This window comes from Leptosomus discolor, chromosome 15 (assembly GCF_034619465.1).
Source record: "Leptosomus discolor isolate bLepDis1 chromosome 15, bLepDis1.hap2, whole genome shotgun sequence".
Lineage (NCBI taxonomy): Eukaryota > Metazoa > Chordata > Aves > Leptosomiformes > Leptosomidae > Leptosomus > Leptosomus discolor.
In genome coordinates, this window is record NC_141405.1 from 15,890,744 (window position 1) to 15,912,668 (window position 21,925).

General features: G+C 43.4%; 3 protein-coding genes across 8 annotated transcripts in view; 2 read left to right on the forward strand and 1 right to left on the reverse strand.

Moving 5' to 3' along the window:
• Window positions 1–497: 497 nt before the first annotated feature.
• LOC104340184 (nucleoside diphosphate kinase) lies at window positions 498–2,579 on the forward strand. The gene is made up of 4 exons (XM_009954328.2): window positions 498–626; window positions 1,168–1,269; window positions 2,009–2,121; window positions 2,456–2,579. The coding sequence occupies exons 1-4, from the start codon at window positions 498–500 to the stop codon at window positions 2,571–2,573; spliced, it is 462 nt and encodes a 153-aa protein (XP_009952630.1). The 3' UTR covers window positions 2,574–2,579.
• A 2,357-nt stretch (window positions 2,580–4,936) lies between these two features.
• On the forward strand, window positions 4,937–7,621 carry LOC104346322 (nucleoside diphosphate kinase). Its single transcript, XM_086473809.1, has 5 exons — window positions 4,937–4,961; window positions 5,343–5,475; window positions 6,061–6,162; window positions 6,858–6,970; window positions 7,376–7,621. The coding sequence occupies exons 2-5, from the start codon at window positions 5,347–5,349 to the stop codon at window positions 7,491–7,493; spliced, it is 462 nt and encodes a 153-aa protein (XP_086329935.1). The 5' UTR covers window positions 4,937–4,961; window positions 5,343–5,346; the 3' UTR covers window positions 7,494–7,621.
• Window positions 7,622–8,227: 606 nt separating this feature from the next.
• The window catches only part of MBTD1 (mbt domain containing 1), a 39,209-nt gene continuing 25,511 nt past the window's right edge, over window positions 8,228–21,925 (reverse strand). For all 6 annotated transcript variants that reach the window (XM_086473382.1, XM_086473380.1, XM_086473381.1 and 3 more), the window contains 2 exons: window positions 21,657–21,734; window positions 8,228–12,177 (listed from right to left, as the gene is read on the reverse strand). In XM_086473382.1, coding sequence (XP_086329508.1) covers window positions 12,059–12,177; window positions 21,657–21,734 — 197 coding nt within the window. In that variant the 3' untranslated portion in view covers window positions 8,228–12,058. The remainder of the gene's footprint in view (window positions 12,178–21,656; window positions 21,735–21,925) is intronic.

Below are 21,925 nucleotides of genomic sequence, written 5' to 3' on the forward strand. Positions count from 1 at the left end.
CGCCGGTCCGGCGGGGCGCAGGGGGTAAAGGCCGGCACCCGGAGGCGGCGCGCCCACGCCGGCCGCAAACCGCCGTTCCAGACCGACCGGCCGCGCTGGTTTACGGGTGAAAACGGTGCCTGTGGATCGATTCGACCTGCTCTGCCCTGGATCGCGGGCTTCCCGCGCAGCACTCGGGGCCGTACCCGTGACGGCCCTCGCTCTCCGCTCCGTCTCTCGCTTGGCGGGTTCCCGATCGCTTGCCTCTGTCTCCGCGAGCTGTCAGCGGTTTAAACTCGCTTCTAAACTTGCGTAGCACTTGTGAAAACCCGTGTGCGGTGTCTGGTCTGTGGGGTCGGTGCCGACCGTGGGCTGCCGACCCCCGGGCGCAGCTGCTGCAGCTCCAGCAGCGGGGCTGCGGGGGGGGGGGGGGGGGCAGCACACGCCGCCCGGGGCTGCCACCGCCCTCGCCTCCTGCTCCCGGAGCCGTGACTTTGATTCCCTTCCTCATCAGGACGATGGCTGCTATCGCCGAGCGCACCTTCATCGCCATCAAGCCTGACGGAGTCCAGCGGGGACTGGTGGGAGAAATCATCAAGCGGTTCGAACAGAAAGGATTCAAACTGGTGGCCATGAAGTTAATACACGTAAGCTTCCCTTCATTTGGATGTCTCCTTTTTTTTTTCGTAGAAACGGCAGCCTTAGAATAGAGCAGCATGCTGGAATGATAAATGTAGTCTTCAGAACAATTAAACCTGAAATTCTTGGGAAGCCTTTGAATATTTTGGATATTTTTGGAAAAGTTCCAATTCCCAGCTCTGGCTAAATGCTTTAGACATGCTAAGCACGCTAATTTTAGTAACCTGATGTCCTTAGTCTGAAGAGAATATTATGTTAGGTGGTTCATATACCTAATAAATATCTCTGAATATCTTCAACAAATGCCAGGTCACGTCAGCTGTCCATACGGGCAAAAGATACTTTTCTAAGCTCAGCCGTGGTTAAAGCAAACAGTTCAAATTCATAACGACCAAAAGTACTTCTACGAAGATGCTAGAAATGCTGAATTTTCGAGTGCGTGCAAGTTCTAGGATTAATAGTGCTCTGTGGTTAATCTGTGTGATTTCAGTATGCTCTTAAGTTCTTACTGTAAGCTTTTTTTGTTTGGCTGGTTGGTTTTTAATGCAGGCCTCTGAAGACCTTCTGAGAGAACACTACATTGACCTAAAAGACCGGCCGTTCTATGATGGTCTGGTGCACTACATGCACTCTGGGCCTGTTGTAGCTATGGTGAGTTCTTCAGAATGAAGTTCAGCTGAGAAAAATACACTGTTTAATTGTCTCACCTCCAATGCGGTTGTGTTACCTACTGAATTCCACTTTACTTCTAAAAGGACTTTAAAACCTAGATTCAAATACTGTCATTAGGAAGATGTGCTGTAACTCCTTTTGCTTTCATCTTCTTTCATAATATTTCTCTCCTTTGAGTCAGTATGTTGAGGAAGAGGGCAGGGGTAAAGGGGGGAACCTTGAGAAACAGTAAACCTGCACGAAAACCCCACTATGAAATGTCATCTATTAAGCAAACCGAAAAATGACAGTGGGATATTTTTACTATACTCCTAAGCTATAGTAACTTTGAAAATCTTTTTAAGCCTAACTTCATTAGAAGGGATTTTCTCTTTTTTTTTTTCCTTGATGGTGTGTTTGTAAAATAGTTGAGCTGGCGGGAGGTGTAGATCTTCAGTGAGCAGACAGCTTTCTAAGGCTGTTTGCCATATTGAGATTTAAAAATGGTTCTCTTCCCATCCTTGGTGAGGAGAGCTGTTGTGCAGAAGGGGAGAACTTCAGCAGACACTTCAAGAATCTGACAGAAAAAAAAAAAAAGTCTCGCTCTTACGAGTATTCAGGTGGTGATTTGTGCCATGACGGACGGCATTGCGTAATCCTGGAAGGTGTGAGTGACTCTTGCTACTTTATCTACTGCTGAGGTTTAATAATCTCAATGGGTTTTGTTTTTTTTTTTAAGGTGTGGGAAGGTCTTAATGTGGTTAAGACTGGAAGAGTGATGCTGGGGGAAACGAATCCATTCGATTCAAAGCCTGGCACTATTCGTGGTGACCTCTGCGTTCAAGTTGGAAGGTATCTTTTGAAACTATTGATACCACCTAAAGACACAAAATGTCCCGTGGTATGTCATGGTCTCTGTAGGAACTGTGCTCCAGCCTCCTCTGTCTCGTGCACGGAGCTGCCATTCCCTGTGCCCACGTCATGTCATGGTCTCAAGATGCAAATCCAGTTGCACTCTTCCCCATGGACCGAAACGATGAGCAAAGCTGGGACTACGTACCCCCTGCCGGTTACTGCTTTACAGTTCCTTAAAACTTCTCTCCATAAAGGAGACCACTTCAAAACTAAAAAGCAGCTTCGAGTTTGAAGATTATATTCCTTTTACATCCACCTTTTCTTTTCCTAGGAACATCATTCATGGAAGTGATTCTGTGGAAAGCGCTGAGACGGAGATCAATTTGTGGTTCGCTCCTGAAGAGCTGGTTGATTATAGAAGCTGTGCTCATGAATGGATCTACGACTAAACCCGAACCGATACCTTCTGATACCCTGACTGCCTGTAGACAGCCGCTAGCCTCTAGCTGTTTCAGAGCCCTTCAGAGAAACTGGTAGAAACCTGTCCCAGAAATCTGTGAGATTGTTCTGTTGTGAATATTAAATATAGTCAGTGTTTGCGGCTGCTTTGGTTAAAAAGCTGTCCAGTTACAGCTGGAATTGTATTTTTAAAAAGCCGCTTCTGGGATGAGAGATAGGAGATTAAAACACAGAGAATACAACACATAGATTTTCCTGAAACACGCTGTAGTCAAAGAGGGTATTTTGGTAAATAGAAGGAAAAAATGGTAAAAATTTATTTGGTAAATAATTATGCAAATGGCTGAGTGTCAAAGTTAATTTCGTTAAAATGTCAGGGGACAACTGGTGGTAGGTAAATATATTGATAGTGTGCCCAAATGTGGAGGACTGAACTCGAGATCAAGCGAATCCCCATGCCCAGAATGGCTGCAGAGGAAAAGCACCTTTGTTCCTCTCTCCGGAGCGCGCTGTGCCTGGACACGTGGCAGAGCTCTGGTTAAACCAGAACTTTCCTCCCGGCTGACACCGTTTCAACTTGCTTTTTTTTTTCCCCCTGCACAGGATTTACGTAGCATTTTAAGGAAGGATTAATAGGCCAGGCTTTCTGAAATGCCCTTTTATGTGAAAAGAAGATTAATGGGAGGATGGACGATGGAGATCCACCTTCAGGCACTTCACTGTAGCAGTCCTCTGCCCTTGCGCAGGGCAGCCACGGAGTGATGTTTGCTTTACTGGCTGAACAGCTGAGAGTTTAGCTGTGACCTTATTTGTGTTCTTTCCTTAACAGCTGGAACTCCAAAGCCAGCTGTTCTTGGGTAAGGTATTTCAGAAGCGACTTCAGTGTTATTTTTAAAATTTATTTAACCATATAAAGAAATACAGTCATAATAACGCTAAATGTATTTTAGTAGAAATATCTGCTTTATCAGAGAAAACTGAGCCTCCTGCGGAAATCTGGACAACAAATAATCACTAGCTGTACTGGACGAGGACCAAGAAATGCGTTGGGGTCAATATTATGTATTTGTTTACCTGCAACACTGGATTCATTAAAAGCAAGAGTTTAATGAAATTAGTTGTTCAAACTCCTACATTTTTTTCCTACAGTGACTTCTTGTTTCAAATACTAAACTGTGCAACAGATGTTGACTTCAGTGCTTGTGATACTTGATGAAGATACCTAATTCCTAAAAAGAGATAGTACAAAATAAAACATTTGCAGTTTCTTAGGCGAAATAAAAGGGGATTTTCATTGTATTGTTTTAGGTCTAATTAATGAGTATAAGGGGAGGGAATACATTCCCTAACTACCAAACTGTAGGTGAGGTTGTTAGCTTCTCTTCTGAAAATACTCAGTGTCACAGTCGATAAATAATTAAGTTAAAGGGTGTTAGAGAAAAGGGAACATGTGACAATCCTGTCCATGGGAACAGTAGTCTCCAGTTTCATTTTTGCTTGAAGGATTATTTGAAGTTTCTTAATTTGCATACTACAAAACAGAGAAATTTGGCTTATCTGGAGACGCGGGGGTTTGCCAGAAAGCTACTGATTAGTATTTCTAATGTGTGGAGACTGAGAGGAGGTGGAGGTCAGCCATCTCTCAGAGAAATGCAACGGCAGGTCACGAACGCTGCCCGTGCAGCGATGGTGTGCGGTCCTGACGAGCTCCCGAAGAGAAACGGTGTTCTGTGCATTAGTCAAGGGCCAAGCAGTAAACACCATAAAAAGGAACAGCACTCTTCTCGACTCTCGTCACGGCACAACGCAGTTCCAAGCAGCTGTAAAGGCGTGCTGCTGCGGTTGAGCCAGGCTGGCAGCAGCAACCACGAGCAGCCCGCGGGAATCTCTCTGGAAACAGCCGGGAGAGCATTTCTCGGTAAAAAGGGATTGGGTACCGATCTTCTCACCGCGGAAAAGGCTCACGGCCCCGTTGCTGCAACGGAACGCGAACAACCCTCCGAGGCGGCTCCCGGGAGGGGCAGGCGGCAGGTGCGGCCGCTCGGCACAGCCCGGCCCGCAGCTGCCCCGGCCCGGCCGGCTGCCAGGCGCGGCGGGGGCTCGGCGGCAGCTGGGCCGGGCCCCGAGGGAGCGCAGCGGCCGCCGCCGGGCCCAGCAGGAGCGTCCTGCCGGCTCCCCCGGCCCGGCTCTCACCCCCGGCCCCGCGGGCTGGCGCCGAAGCGAGCCCCCAGCCCCGCCAGGCCCGCCCCCAAGCGCCGCAAGCCGGGCGGCTCCTCCTCTCCGCAGGGCGGGGGATCCGGCGACCGCCCGCCTCCTCCTCCTTCTCTTTCTCCGGCGGCTGCGGTGCGGGCGGCGGCGGCTGCGGGAGCTGCGACGAGGTGAGGCGAGGGCCGGGCCTTCCCCCGCAGCGCTGCGGTCCGCGCCGTGAGGGGAAGCCGAGGGAGTGCGGGTCGCGCCCGCGGCGGGCGGCTCATGGCGGGCGGGCCTGCCTCAGCCCCGGGCGCGGCGGGCGGCCTGCGGGCCTCGCCTCAGCGGGCGGCGGAGGGCAAGGGGCGGGAGCGGGGCCGGGGCCCCGCGGGCTGAGCGCGGCCGGGCCCGGGGGAAGGCACAACGCGAGCCCGGCGCCACGTGGGCCCGGGCGGGGCGGGCGCCGCCATGGTGGGGCGGGCGGCGGCTCCCGTCGACCTTGAGGAGGCGGCGGCGGCGGGGGGCGGCGGGGGGCGGCGGGCCTCAGCCGTGCGTGTCCCTCCGCCCCGCAGCGCGATGGCTGCCAACTGCGAGCGCACCTTCATCGCCGTCAAGCCCGATGGGGTCCAGCGGGGGCTGGTGGGAAAGATCATCAAGCGGTTCGAGCAGAAAGGCTTCCGGCTGGTGGCCATGAAACTCGTCCACGTAAGTCTCCGCGTCCCGGAGTCGCCCCCTCTGCCCTAAACGCTGTCCCTCACCTGCCCGAGGAGGTACTTCAGCACACGGCCCTTCCCGCCCGGCTTTTCCCTGCGTCAGAAAGGGAATTGGGGCTGAATTTGCACAACAGCTGGAAGTCCTGGAGCACAGCTCGGGCCAAGCTTTGTGTCAAGCACAAACGTTTGATCTCTCCCCGTTTCCCAAGGAAACGAAATTTCCTGGGATGGCTTGATGCAACAGAGCGGCGCTGAAATGACCTTGACCAAAAGGTGGTGTAGGGTAATGGCATCCAGACATCTTGTGCTCGGCTGATTGCTGAGGAGTACTGCCGTGCAAAGAAATGATTTTGGCAACTCACAGCACTGACGCTGCTACAAAAAAAAGATGGTGCATCCTCCACTCCTTCCTTTGTACATTAGGAACTTCCACTGAAAACCCATAACTGCATTGCAGCAGCTGTCAGTAAAATTAACTGGTGAATCCAGTCACTGCTGCTGTAGTCTTAGACTAGTAACACCTTTTGTGCTGGGGTATTTTGAAAGTGGTATTTAATGTTACATTGTCCTTTTAAAGGCCTCTGAAGACCTTCTCAAACAACATTATATTGACCTCAAAGACCGTCCGTTCTACCCTGGTTTGGTTAAATACATGAGCTCTGGACCTGTTGTGGCCATGGTAAGCAGCTTAATTCTAGTTAAAAAAACCTACTTTTTTGAATATTTTGTCTTTTTAAATTATTGTAAAATATTCAGATGTACTATTGCAGAAACACTTTCTCAAAACTACACTTCTGATAATGGCAAAAGAAAACCAAAATTAAAGACAATCAAGAAGTTACTGTTTATTATCAAGGAGGAAAGTGTGCCTGTATAAAATGTGTATTAAAGTGCTCAGTATGTATCAAGGAAGATTCCTGAAAGCCAGTCTTCTGCACCAAAGACTCTCTTGGTTGAGGCAAAGAAGAAACTCATCTTCTTTGCCATTCTGTTTTGTACTCCCCCGAAACGATACGATTGCCCCGGTAGCATCTCTTCTGACTCCGTAGCTAACTACGAGCGCCTCCAGCTCTTGTCCACACCCTGTCACAACAGAAGGGTTTTGAAGCTGGCCTTGTCCATCCGTTAACTCAGAGGCCTGGCAGGTATCTCCTTTACTGGAGTGCCAGTGTTCAGAGCCCTTTCTATAATCACTGTCAGTTCAGCTGTTTCTGCCCTAGTTGTCTTCACCGGCCTGAGAGAAGCCAGGCTAGATGAATTTTTTTTTCGGTGGCAGAGCTCTTGTTTCTTTGCAAAGTACGTTCTTAGCAAAGATTAATCTTTGCCATTTTGTACAAGCACAGATAAAGGGGAATGTGTCCTTTTTTCCTTTAGGTATGGGAAGGACTCAACGTGGTTAAAACCGGGAGAGTAATGCTCGGGGAGACAAACCCTGCAGACTCTAAGCCTGGAACCATCCGTGGTGACTTCTGCATTCAAGTGGGAAGGTTTGTGCTCAGCGTGTTGCTAATTGAGATGAAAAACTCAATGTTGGTCGTGTTTTATTCTAGAAGACCAAAAGGCTGGTAGATACCCTAGGCTGATGGTATTCTGTTTGCAGGTCACAATCCATAACTGCTACGTAAGAAAATGGCTCGGTCCAAACTGACTTGTTTTGAAATACAGCTTCTCAGCAGAGCTTCATGTAAGACCTGGCAGCGGCAGTGGTAGTAATATAGCCCTAGTCACCCTGCTAGGTTGAGCTGGCTTCTGTAGTGGGGATATTTGCGTGCTGTACCTCAAAGAGCAGTCGTGCAGCTCTAGGTGCTTCATCCAGGTTTTTGCATATGGAGAAGGACAAGGTTGCTGGAAGTGCAGTTTTGTACAAGCGATGTGTTTGTCTCCTTCCCCAGGAACATCATCCACGGCAGTGACTCCGTGGAGAGCGCGCAGAAGGAGATCAACCTGTGGTTCAAGCCTGCAGAGCTCATTGACTTCAAACCTTGCGCACACGACTGGATCTATGAGTGAAACGAGTTTCCACAAGGAATTGTGCCTTCTCAACCCGTCATCTCATTCCAGCCATTGACCTGGGAGCAATTCTCACCACAGTTATCTTAGTCATTTTCAGCCCTGTCAAATAAACGGATATGAACTAATTCCTTGTGGTGCAGTCACTGTGAAGCAGACAGCTGCGTGCGCTCAAATATTCACACAAATCCTTTTACTCAGTTGTTCAATATCTCCCCTCCTGTAGAAGGAAGAGTTAAACACAAACATCCATGTGCAGGATACATGTCAGAATAAAAATTCAGTGACTCCTTCTTTGCAAAGCTGCTGTGAAGGCCACTGAAATACCTGACAGTGCCAAGCCACCGTGCAGAGGGAGAGCTGAAGGGGCGCTCGAGCTACTTCCAACATCGTAGACCTGAACTACAAGAAAAACGTGGCACTACCCCAGGACAAAATCTCCCTCCCTACGCCACTGTTAACACAAATACGAGACCAAGTGCAAAGCTTGCTCTCTATTAAATGCTCATCTAATGCCACCATCTCCTCATCTTAAAACCCCCACCTTGTGCTCGGAGCCTCTTGTGCTGTATTTGTGCTCCCAGTAACACCCAGTGACTTAAAACATTCATGCTTTTAAAAAAAACATGCCCCCAATCTGTAATTGCGTTCTCTTAGGAGAGAAACGCGCTGGAATGCATTCATGTATGTGCCAAGGAGTGCCTTTTAAACAAAACAATCACTGTTCAGGAAAAGACTTTTTATCATTTTTATTTTGTGTAAAAAAGGCAAATTTAGTGAATTATTTTCATCTTGTACACAAAGTTATAATTTTAATGCTTTTCACATCCATGCTGAAAATCTGCAGTCTCGTAAAAATGAAAGTAACATTAATTTCTCCAAAAGCATTTTTCACTGTTAATGTACATTGCATGAGAAAGCTTTAAATACTCTCTCTCATTGACCACACAAATTACCAAGAAAATAAAAGATTAAATTTGTACAGATATTGATCTATATATCAAATACATACAGAAATGATGTAAAAACCCTATTTGTTGAATCTTGATTCCCGCCCCAACGTTTTCCCAGGGGCCAAAGCTGATGCCTTTTTTTGTATAAATGGCTGTGGCTTTTTGTTTTAAATATGAAAATTAAAAGGAAGAAAAATTCAGTTTAAATCACAGTTTTTCAAAATCCCTTCCCAATAAAGGATTGTTACCAAATATATTAGCACCATTGTACAAATATTGACAGGAGAGGGTATTCACATCACATAAAACAACAATAAAAAAACAAACAAACACTGAAACCCGTGTTAGTATCCGTAGAACAAGGAATTGATAACTGCTTTAGCTTTCCTCAGATGCAGCAAGGAAAAGGTTAAAGAGTTGTTTGTAAAATAACATAAAAATCAAAGACCAGCAGAAAGACTGAGCAAGACCAGAAGGGTAGCTGCAAAGGGACGTACTCGCGCTATCTTACGGTTATAAAAACCTTCCGTGCCAAACCCTGACACGAGTCTGACCCCACTGAAGATTTCAGATGTCCAACGCTCTGCTGCTCGTTTAGCCAAGGAACACGGCGCAGAGTAGAGCGAAGAGGAACACACCTGCAGCCCTGTCAGTAAGGAACGCTCCGCAGCGCAGCGAAGCCTGTCCTACGGACACCCCGGCCACAAACCGCTCCCAACCCCCGGCAGATTTTTTGCTCCGGTTGTCCTTAAACCTCTCCCAAGAAAGTGGCTTCAAGTAGTTCCCGATGGACAGATTTCACTGTACTTGACAATTACACGATTTAGACATATTTTGAATTCAGAAACACAAAAGAAATTTCACCCAACTCCTACTGAAGTCACATGGGTATCCGAGAACGCATCCAACTCACCTACTTAGTGTTTAGTGAATAAAATACCTCTTCTTAAAGAACATGATAAAGACTGACAGACTCCAAATCCGAATCTTACACCTCTCCAAGACAGGAAGCGTGTTCAACTCAAGCACGAATTTTCCCTCTTGACATTTGAAGACTAACTCAGAAATCAGGTATGAGCCTGGGCAATAAACAGAAGCCTAAGGTTTAGGGACTTGGCAATTAGTAATTTTGCTCATTACTAGCCCAAGCTTTCACATTATGACACACAAATTAACGCAACACGTTTTCTACTGAAGTCAGAAGCTACTGTGAGAGGAGAAAGCAAGATTGTGCCAACCTTGTTCCAGCTGACTGGGACAACCTGCAAACTGCTGCACTAAAAAAAAAAAAACCCAAAACAACAAACAATATACTTACCAAACCAAACCAATGCTTGCAGAGCTGGATTTTACAGCAGGTTAAATTGAGAATACAGGAAAAAAAAAATAATCAAGGCTCAAAGTGTCATTACAACGGTCTCTAATCCTACTTCTCCAATCCAGGCTGTTCAAAAGAAACATCATCAGTGGGTCAGAATCTGACAGGATGTGTTTGAAGTCTACCAAGCCTGACAAAGTCCTTGTTATGGCTATTTTAGAGAGCTAAAATGTCTTACCACCTGAAGTTACAGATAATTATAATCTGATAACCAGATTCTGTCAATATAAGAAACTCTTGTTAAAAAGGGGTCATTAAAGAAATTTTACCAGTATGGGAGAAAAGAATTCCAGACATTCCTACACTATACAGGACATTTTTTACTTCCAGTAGTAAATACAAAACTTTACATAATTAACCCCTCTTGCATAGAATGAGGTAAACCTGTGCATATTACCAATACTATGTACCCAAAGTTAGAGCAATATTTTAGAAAATAATCAAATTGCTGGTTTTCAACTTTCTATGCACTTTTTTTTTTTTTTTAAGCTCAAGCAACAATACACAAAACTGGTCTCCTGGGGCTCTGTGGTTGATATTCTTAAAGCGTTTCTTAGGCTGTTGGAACACGGATGTTAATCATTGATTAATTGTTTTTAAGCCCTAATTTACGGTCAAGAGTCAGACGATCATTGTACGGCTCTGAAGGGGACCTGCTAAGACCCAGAAGCACTTATAGAACATATGCAGTTAATTCCTGAGAGTTTAGTTAATGAACCTTACTGGTAAAAGCTAAAGCTCTTGATGCACATGTTTCCAGTCACAGCTCTGCAGGGCTGATCACCCATTTCACTAATCAACTCCATGAACGAGACAGTTTACAACAATGTACAAAGTTTAAAAATATGGAAAGAAAACCCAAATTAAGAGCTCATGCTGAAATACTTTGATTTTACTGGTAGTCACTTGCACCCCTTTACGTGACTTTTGCCTTTAAGACGTCCAGCAGGTACAGCTAACGGGATACTTGAAGTGAGATACCAGGACTCCAGGCAATAAACAAATCCAGCTTATCAAGTACATACCAGACACATATGGTTTAGATACTGTTCTCGAGTCTCAACTTCCATATTACTATTGCAGCAAGAAAGCAATATTGCAGGCTGTGCAGAACTGAACTTACTTCTTTAACCCACAGCGTACGGCTCCTTTTAGCTCACCTGAAACCACGTGGAACATTGGTTTTGAATGTTCACAAAGACGTATTTAAGATAGTAAGGAAACATCGAGGTCTTTCTGAATGGAAAGGAGACAAACAGAAGAATACTCCGAAGTTCCCTCCCACTACCAAGGGAGGCCTGAATTACCGTCCGTCTAAATTTCTTCTTTAGTCTAAATTCAGAGCTAAAACTAACCTTCCAGATGAGGGAATTTCCTGAAGTTCCAGTTTGGCATAGGGCTCTAAACATTTGCTGAAGCATTCCAAGACTACAGACACTCATGTACAGAGAAGAGCTTTATTGTCTCCATTGACCACCCACTGCAGTCAATGGAAACAAGGCTACTGATATTAATGGGCACTGAATAAGACCCTAAGGAACATTTTTTTTTTCTTTTTTAAAAAAAAACCTTATATAAAAAAAGTATTTTAAACTAAAAAACATCTTGAAAAGTTAAAATCTTCCTCAGGCGACGGCTCCATTGCAATTGGGGCTACTCACTGAGTAGAGCTTTACAGGACTATCTTCAACATACAATTTATGCCTCTAAATTAGGGCCTAAATGCCTTATTTTCACAATAAAAAAATCAAAACATAAACAACAGAGGCGTGACCAGTGCAGTTCACAAGAGTCTAAAAGTCTCCCAACTTGTACCAAAAAGGTTCATTTGTTATGACAGTTCATTTGTATTTGCAACTATATCTTCCTCCAACCACTTCCCACAATCATGCTAATTAAACTTTAATCTTACCAAAAAATTAGAATTTCAGTTCTTGTTAACAATGCACAATAAATCTGAACTTGAAAATATTACAAAATTCTTTCAAAAGCTTCAAATACAACACAAAAGTGTCCATTTTTGTTTTTAATAAATTGAAAAATCTTTTTCACTAAAATAGTTTCCCCGCCCTTCCAAAAAATTCTGAACTGAGTCTAACTCATCTACAGTTAGCAAAGTGCCCCAGGTACAGTCACCTGAACTGTACCATCGAAGTGGGAACAAAATCAGTCAGTCTTGGAGAAAGGCTCTGTTCCTATCACCAATACTCTGCCCCTCGCTTTTCTGAGGTGCCTTACGGTTCTTGTTTGATGTAGTAACTGGCAGATCCGTTGCTTTCCTGATCAGACGCTCCTTGAAGGAAGCTATACTCTTCTCCATCTAGCAACTCCTCCTTCAGCTGCAATGAAGTCACTAAAAACGCAAGATGAACATTAAAGATCCATAAAATTCAAAGTACAACTTCTTTCCTTAAACGTACTTATTTAAATCGTGAACAGACCCCAGAGTTCCCATTTTCTTACATGCTGCATTTTAGTGTTTTTTCTTTTAACACTCAGTATCCCACAGAAAGCAGATGTTTTCTGACTGTAAATTGAACCTTAAGTTATGCTCTAGTAACATATTTGAACAAGTTACTTACAATAATACATTCTTTACAGGGTTTTCTCAAGAATTTAGCACTTTGAAACACTGGTTTAAGAAGGTAACTGAACATGCTCATAGGAATAATGACTGTTGCTTGGAATAAGCTTATTTCACTGTTTGCTCTGTTGTTTGCTCTTTACTTCCTATTTAGATTTACGCAAGTAAAACCAAGATTGACTGCTGGCCATTTACAATCTACAAATCACATTACTTAGCCCAATTACTGTAAACAGTCTATGTGAGACAAGAAAAAGCATTGACAAAGATTTCTCAATACATCATTCAAATTTTCAGATCCCCAAAGATAAGTTCAATTCAAGCAAAACATCCTTGTAGTTTTAATCTTCTCTTCTTTCTTTTGTAAAAAGAAAATAGGAATGAGATCCAAGACAAAAAAAGATGTCATGAACAGCAATGTCACAATTACTTTTGCAGTTTCATTAATGAATAGTGGTAATTATCGAAATATGAGCACGATGAAAAGAACACTGAAAACAAAACGTGTCAAGACTTTCATTAAAGGTGCAGTACCCACAGTAAAGGGTCGATTATACAAAAATAAATGGTTCTCTATGACCAAATGAATGAGAAGTGTATTAATGCTTATACCTGCTGAATATAAAGTTTATATGCATTGTCAATGTATCTTGAAATGCAGGAATATGTAGTGAAAGCAAAAAAGCCCAACCCCATAGCCTGTTGCTACTAGTAGCCCTGCAATAACTTACAAGCCATTTGATTATTTTATTTTTCTATGTCATCTGCCATGTTGAAACAAACGCTTGTGCTAAACAATAACAAAATTTGAACATTAGGATATTAAAACATGTCAAAAAGTTGCAGCAGAACGCAAGCTCTCCTCACTCCTTCCTTTCATAGATGGCTCCTCCCACCTACACAGCCCACAGCCCCTTGCTGCTTTTTTTCCCTAAATACTGTTCCCTGCATCATGCCCAACTGGGATGAAGAACCTCCACCTGTGGAGGACAAGAGTGCTGTCTAAATGGCAAGACACGTAACAGGTTACGTGCGTGTGCTGCTAACACCTTAAGCAAAGGCTACACAACGGTCGGGGACAATCCAAAACCCACCAGGCACATTCTTTTTCTTCCCTCCCCCCAGCTTTTGTAGAATGCTTTGGCAGGTACAAGATTAACAGCAGTCTCCATAGTTTGCCTTGCCTCTGGCTGATTTGCGCCGATATCCTTACATTTAGATATTTAGTGATACTTTGCTTTGTTTGTCCCTATTATACAGCTTTTATCTACCATCCTCCATAAGAAAAGTGTAGCTATAGCTATGCAGCAGAAGTGACTTGAAAGAAGAGTAAAAAAGGCTAATGGAAGTCATCTGACTGACTGTCTTGGAGGTAAGACGGATGCAGACACACAAGGTCCTCCCTTTTTAACCAGTCTCGTGATTTGCCTGGGGACCGAGAAAGGCCGTGTCTGACGCAGTGTCATTCAAGCCCCCAAAACATCAGTACAGCATGGAGCCACGTGGTCCAGAACACGTGCAGAAGCAGAGCGAGTCTCACGACGGTGTCCTCCCCTGACAGGCAGGCTGTAGGCTCTTTTTGAAAGTGAAGCTGTCCAACAGTTGCATTTCAGTGCTTAAAAGATCATTTCATGCGACTCAAAAGATGCACAAAACTTGCCCGTGCTAAAGCAGCGCCATGACTTTGCCAGAGAGCAAAACCACTTCATACTATGCCAGATGAAGTACTGAAACCTTCTCTTGTGCTTCTGGCAGGACAAAAGGGGAGATAGTTTAATGAGCCTTGCTGAGATGGCCGATAGACAAGAAATTTTAGGGCAGAGATGCCTGTCTCGTCACTAATCTCACACTACTTCCATTTAAAGCCATATACGCGTCTCCTGCGACGTGCCTACATCCTGGCTACGGCTACTCAAGCCCGAGGCAGTGTATGATGCTGAGGAATATGCATGCAGTTAGTAAGCTCCACCGATCTCAGATGTGTTCTTAACTTATTATATGGTATCAGGGTTATGCCCTCCTCTTCCCCTGACTTAAAGGGTGTGTTCTTGCCGTTTCAATTTAAATTTAAACACCTTTGGACAATGACAAGGCTACATTCCAAATAAAACGAATGTTGTCCAGCCTCTCCAAAACTCAGAATTTAGAAAAGTACCCCCAAAATGATCATAGAAAGCCTCGAGTGTCAGAAACCAAAGAATACAGGTGTTCCGTGGGAACGCAGAGATCTATTCACAGAGAAAACTGATGTCTGTGCACTACATAACTGCAATTTAGGTGTAGATTGGCAGCAAGAGAAGAAGAAAAGCTGTGCAGAAACAAACGCTCCAAGACACTCTCTCCTAAGCAAGGCTTCTCCTTCCCATCAAAGACTGTGATAAGACAGGCACATACACCCAAGTCGCAAGCTGAAGTAAAAATAAAGGAGCTCTTGAGAAGCATCAAGAGCTGTGCACAAGAGTCAAGATCTGTCCTCAGGGTCCAGAGGCACCAAGCAGGTTACCCTGTCCCAGTCTGTTGATGGATAACACGTGGACAAGAACAACTGTTCTGGACCCCTTCCACAGTCAATGAGAAGGGCCAACATGGCAGCCTACTCGGACTAAAGCAAATTTAAGGGAGTGTACATTGAACAACTCCGAAGCTAAAGCTATCAGCCTGGCAACCGTCCTGCAGGGAAAGCACAGTCCCATCTGTCTGACAGATCACATCGCTGCAGCATATGCGCTAGAAGGAATTTGTTTACCTGCAGACTGTATTGCCGTACATATCAGGAAAAGGGAAGAGAAAGAGCTACAGATCCTTGCAGTGGGCTTCTATAATTGAAGACTAACTACATTATATAAACTATTCTTAAACAAGCTCAAAATTTTAATCTACTCGCTCAGTATTACTGATAAAAGAATTCTTAAGAGTTTTCCCCTGCTCACTCATACTGATGCATAATTATATTCTTGATACTTAAACCAAACGCAGGGTTCGTAGCAAAAATAGGGAAAAGATCAAACTCTAAAAGAACAAACTATTTTCAAATATATTTTTAATATTAGTAACCCACAAAATTTCAAATAACGCTTACATTCTGAAGACCTTCTCAGATAGCTGCCTTTTTCTGACACAAAGGCAAAAATCACGCCTTATTTATGTGTACAGTTACTTTCTCTGCAAACGATAATCCACACTAGCTTCCTGCTTACATCAAATATTCCCAAACCCACGGTGCCACTCTGTTTTACAGAGCGCATTTTTGCATTTTAAAACTCTGCAGAGCTCCTCTGTGCCTTTGTACCTCAGTAACCTACAGTACGGCCCCCTATGAAGTTCTAACAGCTACAAACCTTTCCTATGATTAATTCAGTGATGTGGTGCATCAGTGAGAATGAAAAGCTCTCTAACAGAAAAATAAAACCAACCAAAACTTGAAGAAAAAAGAAAAAAAGAGAGAAAAAAAAAAGAGATTGGATGAGTCAGCACATTACATGCTAGACCATGCTTAGATCCCCACCCTGTCCGTCATTTCCCTCCGCAGTAACACAGACTCATGTGGCTAGTTACCTGTTTTGAGGCTGGGACTGAACTCTCGGCTAGTCCTGGGAGGCTGGAAGGCCTCCGGGGCTGTCTGTGCTGGAAGGGCTCGATATGGAGGAGGAGTAAACTCGCCATCACCAGAGAAGCTCCTCCGCACCTCACCTGTCATGGGTGGGCTGGACAAACTGACAGGTTTCTTCCCAACTGGTATCTTCCTCTCTAAACATCAAGTCAAACTAAAATAAACGCTTGGGTTAAAGTGCATTAGGTAACTCAGACTGTTCACTGAGAAATGGCCCCGCTTCATATTCACCAACTCTGGAAAACAAGAGCCTGTATCACGGTGCCATTCAGTTATTATTGGGAATATTGTTCTCAACCACCACACTTCAGTTACTGAATGCTAGAAACTGGCTGGTAGGACTAAGTGCATTGCTTATAAACATGACCCACTTATTTCGGACTCTATCAATGAAATACAAATGCTGTAAATTGCTTCTGCTGCAGCTGCGCTGCACAGTCGATATATAATCCTCTGACTGGACACCCAAGACACATGGGCTCAAGTTGTTTCAGTGTGTGAGCCTAACCGAGACAGAAAGGATGGTTCTGAGGAAATAACCTAGTCCAGAGAAAGTTTATCACTTCCAAAACCAAGAGTTTAAAAATACAAACTCTTAATTACTTTAGAACGGTGCTTCCCATTTTTACAGTGCCTTACACACATCAATGAGCACTTCGGTGTTCAGAAAAAATATCTTCTCAAATTATCAAACATTGCATTAATGAAAAAATGTTATGAAAACATTTCCCATGCAAATTAACATGTTCCTCCTTTATCACTAAGATGCTCTGATTCTGTGCCCAAGCAAACTCCTCTGTAGTATCAGAGATGCAAGCACTATAATACAACTTCTCCATTGCTTTCAGCTATATCAGAACTATGGTTGCTAATCACAGAACCATGAAATCTTTTAGATTGGAAAAGACCTTTAAGATCATCAAGTCTAACCGTTAAGCCAGCACTGCCAATTCCACCACTGAACCATGTCCCCAAGCACCACATCTACAAGGCTTTTAAATACCTCCAGGGACGGTGACTCCACCGCTTCCCTGGGCAGCCTGTTCCCGGGCTTGGCAACCCTTTTGGTGAAGAAACTCTTCCTGATGTCCAATCTAAACCTTTCCTGGTGCAACCTGAGGCCACTTCCTCTTGTCCCATCACTTGTTACTTGGGAGAAGACACCAACACCCACTTCACTAGAACCTCCGTGCAGTTAGTTGCGGAGAGCGACAAGGTCTCCCCTCAGCCTCCTCCAGGCTGATCAACTCCAGTTCCCCCAGCCCTCTCCATTGAACTTGTCCTCCAGACCCTTCACCAACTTCATTGCCCCTCTCTGGACACGCTCCAGCACCTCAATGTCCTTCTTGCAGTGAGGGGCCCAAAACTGCACCCAGCATTCAAGATGCTTGAATTGCTTAAGCAACTAACGCTTAAGTATTCTCAGCACTGTCAGATAAAGACAACATGACAAACAAAAGCCTGGCCCTGAAGAGAAAAGGTAACTAGATTATGCTACAGATATTGCCATGCCTAAATATTCTTTTTACAAGACAACTTCAGGATGAGCCTTTTAAAGAGGTAACACCATAATTAGGCAGAAGGTTGTCTACAGAATCCCAGCTTTTAAAAACTTGAGGTCAAATTACCTTTTCAATAACCTTATTTCAACATATACACCTGCTAAAAAGCAGACACTACAAGCAGATACTGCACACTACATTATTAATGAACTGTCTGGGCAAACTGCTAAGTTATCCTTCAAGTATTCCCCTGCACAGCCTTCTGACCAGTAGGCACATAGTACAAAACCCTACCCACTTGAAATAAACACTGTCGGAAACAAAACTGGAAGTGATTCCCAAATATTTACCAAAGTGTTCACAAAACTTATGCTTGCAATCAGAAATTTTTAACACAGTAACCATCCAGCAAACACATAAACTACACACAACTCGATCTTCCCTTCTTTGAATAAAAAGCAAGCAGCAATGAGGGACGTGCTGCTGGCTGAGAATACAGTGACGAAGCAGAAAGCCTAAGGCTTAGTTCAAAGAGCCCACCTGGTATTTTGCACGTACGCAGAATGTTAGTTATAAAACGTTCTAATTAAAAAGGAAAAAACTAAAAAGGGTAAAACAAGCACATCTTTACAATCCAAACACTACTGAATGTGTTCACTGTCAACGTGACAAACTGCTTGCATAGCAACTACTGCATCATACAGTTTTATGACAAATACTTTTCAAAGTCAGAATTTCTATTTATTTTTATTTACAAGTGCTGAACAATAAAAGGCTATAGAAAACACTTTCTTATTATTATTTCCTGCGACTCAGCACTTCTGTTGCCATAACCTACCAAGAGTAAACATGTAGGAGGCAGCCAGCTACAACTTTTCATGACCTTGTTCTCTCATGTCCTTTTGATGGTTAAGTAGATTTCTTAGCATTGAGTTCCATAAAAGAAACCCATCAGAAGTTCTTCCTTGTTTCTGTAGCCCACAGTTACTTCAGGATAGTGAGAAATGAAGAACAAATTCCACTAGAACAAATCTCCTTCCTATAGTACTAGACAAGGGGAATTTCTTTTCCAGTGTTTGTGTCACACTTACTGTAAGAGATATCAAGAAACTTTTGCAGAGGTATTATGTGGAAGGAGAGCGACGAGGTAAGAAGCAGGATGTTCTGCTCACTGAACAAAATCTGCTCAGACAGTCCAGAATTATCCAAGAACAGATCCCACACAAAGGTAATTAAAGATCTAGCCATCTTTCCCCAGCTTAAGGCAACAGTAGTCACAACTTCCTCTAGATATTCTCAAACCAGCAGTTTTTCTGTACTTCAGTTCTCTTTAAAACAAAAATACTGCTGCAAGACCCTGAACAGTTCTGGATTTTACTGCTTATTTCCTCAAACAGCAGAAAGCAGAAACAGTGCAATGTCTGAGGCACTTAACAAGAGGTCGTAAGAACTTCCCAGACACGTGGCTCTGTCTGTGACACTCCCTCGACAGCTCCTTTTTATGTCTGAAGATAAAAATAGCAAAGGCTGCTTTCTGCAACGACCAGTGAAGAAGGTTCCAGTTTGCCTTAATAGAGCTGTTCACCAATTCATCAGGCAGACATGGGTTTTAATTCCTCACATCAGTTCTATACAACTGCAGCACAGCACCTTCATTTAGATCGATTTTTCTGCATCACAGGGCAAGTCCCAGATAAAAACAAAGTTTTAATCGCATTTGAAATGGTTCTCAAAACCACTGCAGGAAGCTAGGGTAGACCTAACTCAGTTTAGCTGCAGGTCTTACTCAGAACGAAGATACCTTTTTTCCTACCACTGATCGATGGGCCCTTCCCTGACAGCTAGATCCACGACAGAACAGAAAATAGTGGATGCATCTTATTTCAGTACAACAAACCACCATTCAAAGATCTGAAATAAGGGAACCCGATGACAGTTTTGTTGGGTTTTTTTAGCTCACACAAACCTGTCTGATTTTTTTTTTCCCCCAATTACCTCAAGATTAGCTGATTAATTCCATGAAAAAAACCTGATACTTATTATGGTTGAAACGGAATTACTGTAAAATAAAGATCAGCGTTTGCCTACAGACCCCTGCTCCAGGTTTTACGAGCAAGTTTTCTTAGGGGCTGTTAGTTCACATGGCACAATTCCACCTAGAAATTGGTCCATTTAGTAAGACATTACAATGAGCGTCAGCCTTATCTAGAGTTCTTTTCCCTCATCCTGTTTAAAGCTTTAACTTTATGAAATCCTTCACCTTGCCAATACTTTCCTCCCGTATCTATTCCCTTATCTAGGACGAGTGGCCAAAGGCAGACGATAGTCCTTAGAAATCCACATCTCCTTTTGGAAGTGATCAATAGCATTAATACTGAAGTCATCAGCCACAAAGCAGCTACACCTCACATACGCAGAACAGCATAGTTTGGATTCCAACAGCCTTTATATTTCAGAGTGAGTTTTTAAGGGACGAGGGAACACTGTTCGCCTGTCTTTCAGGGAACGCGCCTTAAAATTCTCGCTTTATACTTGGATGAACTCAAGTCTCACAGCAACAAAACTCTCTGGAAACAAGTCCAAATAAGTCAAGTTGATACATATCCTAATTGTAAGAAAGGCTTAATGTTGTCGCTTAGAGGAGTATTTCACATAATAAAACCTCTCCTAACGTCACATTAAGGACTGTTAAAGATTGTTAGCCAAGTTTGCCGACCTGCAGGTAAAAACTTCCAACATGAACAAAACTGAATTGTCTGCTAGGCTGTCCTATTAGAAAATACCTTGACAAAGAAGCAGGGCCAATTCAAGATGACCGATAGCAGACCCTTTTCCGTAGCTGGTCTGCCTGTATGTCTGCAGTGTAAAATACCGCACGTTCTTCCCAACTCTCTAGCGTCCCCAAGAAAACACCAAGAGAACGAGTCAGTATAGCGACTTGATGCTCCAAACGTTATATACATCGGCTGCCTGGAACTAGGCCATCTACTTTTATCAAGACAAACTATTCCTCCTTCTTTTGTGGCAGAACCACCCCCCTCCCCCATTGTAATTAGCTCTTTTCAAAAAAAGATACTGTAAAATCTTGAGTTAACGATCATTAAAAATTGTGTAGCATTTAACAAGACTATAGGCTTACCCTATGTTCTTATTTACCACGTCATCTCTTGCACATGCATTTCTTGTACAATGGCTGTCACGTTGCTGCTGCTCTGGACTCAAGAGGTAGCTGCCTTTCATAGAAAAATGGCTTGAGAACCTTTCAAACAAAACTGCCATATGGAGCTACAATATTGCTTAGAGGAGAGAATACAGATGGATCTGATTTCCAGAGAAGAATGACGGGAGAAGGCCCAAGGTTCTCTTACGACTGGCTGCCTCTACTCCCCTTATTTACTCACACAAAACAGAATTTCAGTTTAAACCAACAGTCATGAAAATAAAAATATGGAGGAACGCAAAACGTGCATTTGTGCAAATTCAAACTAGTTGTGAATTTTGAGGATAACTTGATCCAGAGGGAAACAATTACTATGGAAAGAACCTGAATACCTCAGATTCTTAAAAATGTCATTACTATGTTTTACTGTGACAAGAACAGTCACATACAGCAATGCTGTATATGAAAATAATCATATAAATTTTTATTTACATACAGCTTCCTGCAGAGATCTCATCTAAAAAACTAGCAAATAAATTACTTTGTTTTAAAAAGGAACCAGCAGATGGTAATTTAATTTTTCTACATCTTTCTGATGCAAGTAACTTGGTTCTTATTCCTACATCTGTGCTACAAAGAGCAGAATTAAAACTATTAATTGATACCTGAGTATTTTGTATAAGGCAGTATACCTACGCAGTCAATGTATTATTTAACTACAGTGACGTGCGAATACCAAAAATACCGTAACAGTTGTCCACCTACAATTCATATAGATCGTTATTAGCAATATCAACCCTGTTGCAAGTTATAAAAACCAGTTATTCCCAATGAAAAAGCTCCTTTTATGGCATACTGCACCTTTAAGCATAACACCCGTTTACACACAAACATTTCGAAATAGAATAGGGACTTCAGGAGAGACCACAAACATTTTAAACAAGAGGAAAAGTGCAAACACTACATTGTCACCCACTTTTCTTATGTCCTTTGTACTGTTGCGATTTAGCTTTTTTCTTCTGTTTTGATGAACTGGACTGGCTGTCTCTTGATGCTGCAAAAAATTAAGAATTCAAAAGTAAAGTTTAGTATTCCGCAAAAAAACCCACCTCAGAATGTGTCAAAACTGCTGCACAGTTACAGAATTTCTCCTTAGTGACTGAACGAGGGCAGAATACCTTTATTGTGGGAAAAGCCTCCCGTTAAATTACTGACAGTAACTACTATTGCCCTCTCAATTAAACA

What these genes read in the sequence shown, in the direction of transcription:
- LOC104340184 (XM_009954328.2), top strand. Translation starts at nt 498, where the DNA reads ATGGCTGCTATCGCCGAGCGCACCTTCATCGCCATCAAGCCTGACGGA. An exon ending in CTGGGCCTGTTGTAGCTATG is followed by an intron (nt 1,270 to 2,008) that starts GTGAGTTCTTCA and finishes TTTTTTTTTAAG; the next exon opens with GTGTGGGAAGGTCTTAATGT. An exon ending in CTCTGCGTTCAAGTTGGAAG is followed by an intron (nt 2,122 to 2,455) that starts GTATCTTTTGAA and finishes TTCTTTTCCTAG; the next exon opens with GAACATCATTCATGGAAGTG.
- LOC104346322 (XM_086473809.1), top strand. Translation starts at nt 5,347, where the DNA reads ATGGCTGCCAACTGCGAGCGCACCTTCATCGCCGTCAAGCCCGATGGG. An exon ending in CTGGACCTGTTGTGGCCATG is followed by an intron (nt 6,163 to 6,857) that starts GTAAGCAGCTTA and finishes TTTTTCCTTTAG; the next exon opens with GTATGGGAAGGACTCAACGT. An exon ending in TTCTGCATTCAAGTGGGAAG is followed by an intron (nt 6,971 to 7,375) that starts GTTTGTGCTCAG and finishes CTCCTTCCCCAG; the next exon opens with GAACATCATCCACGGCAGTG.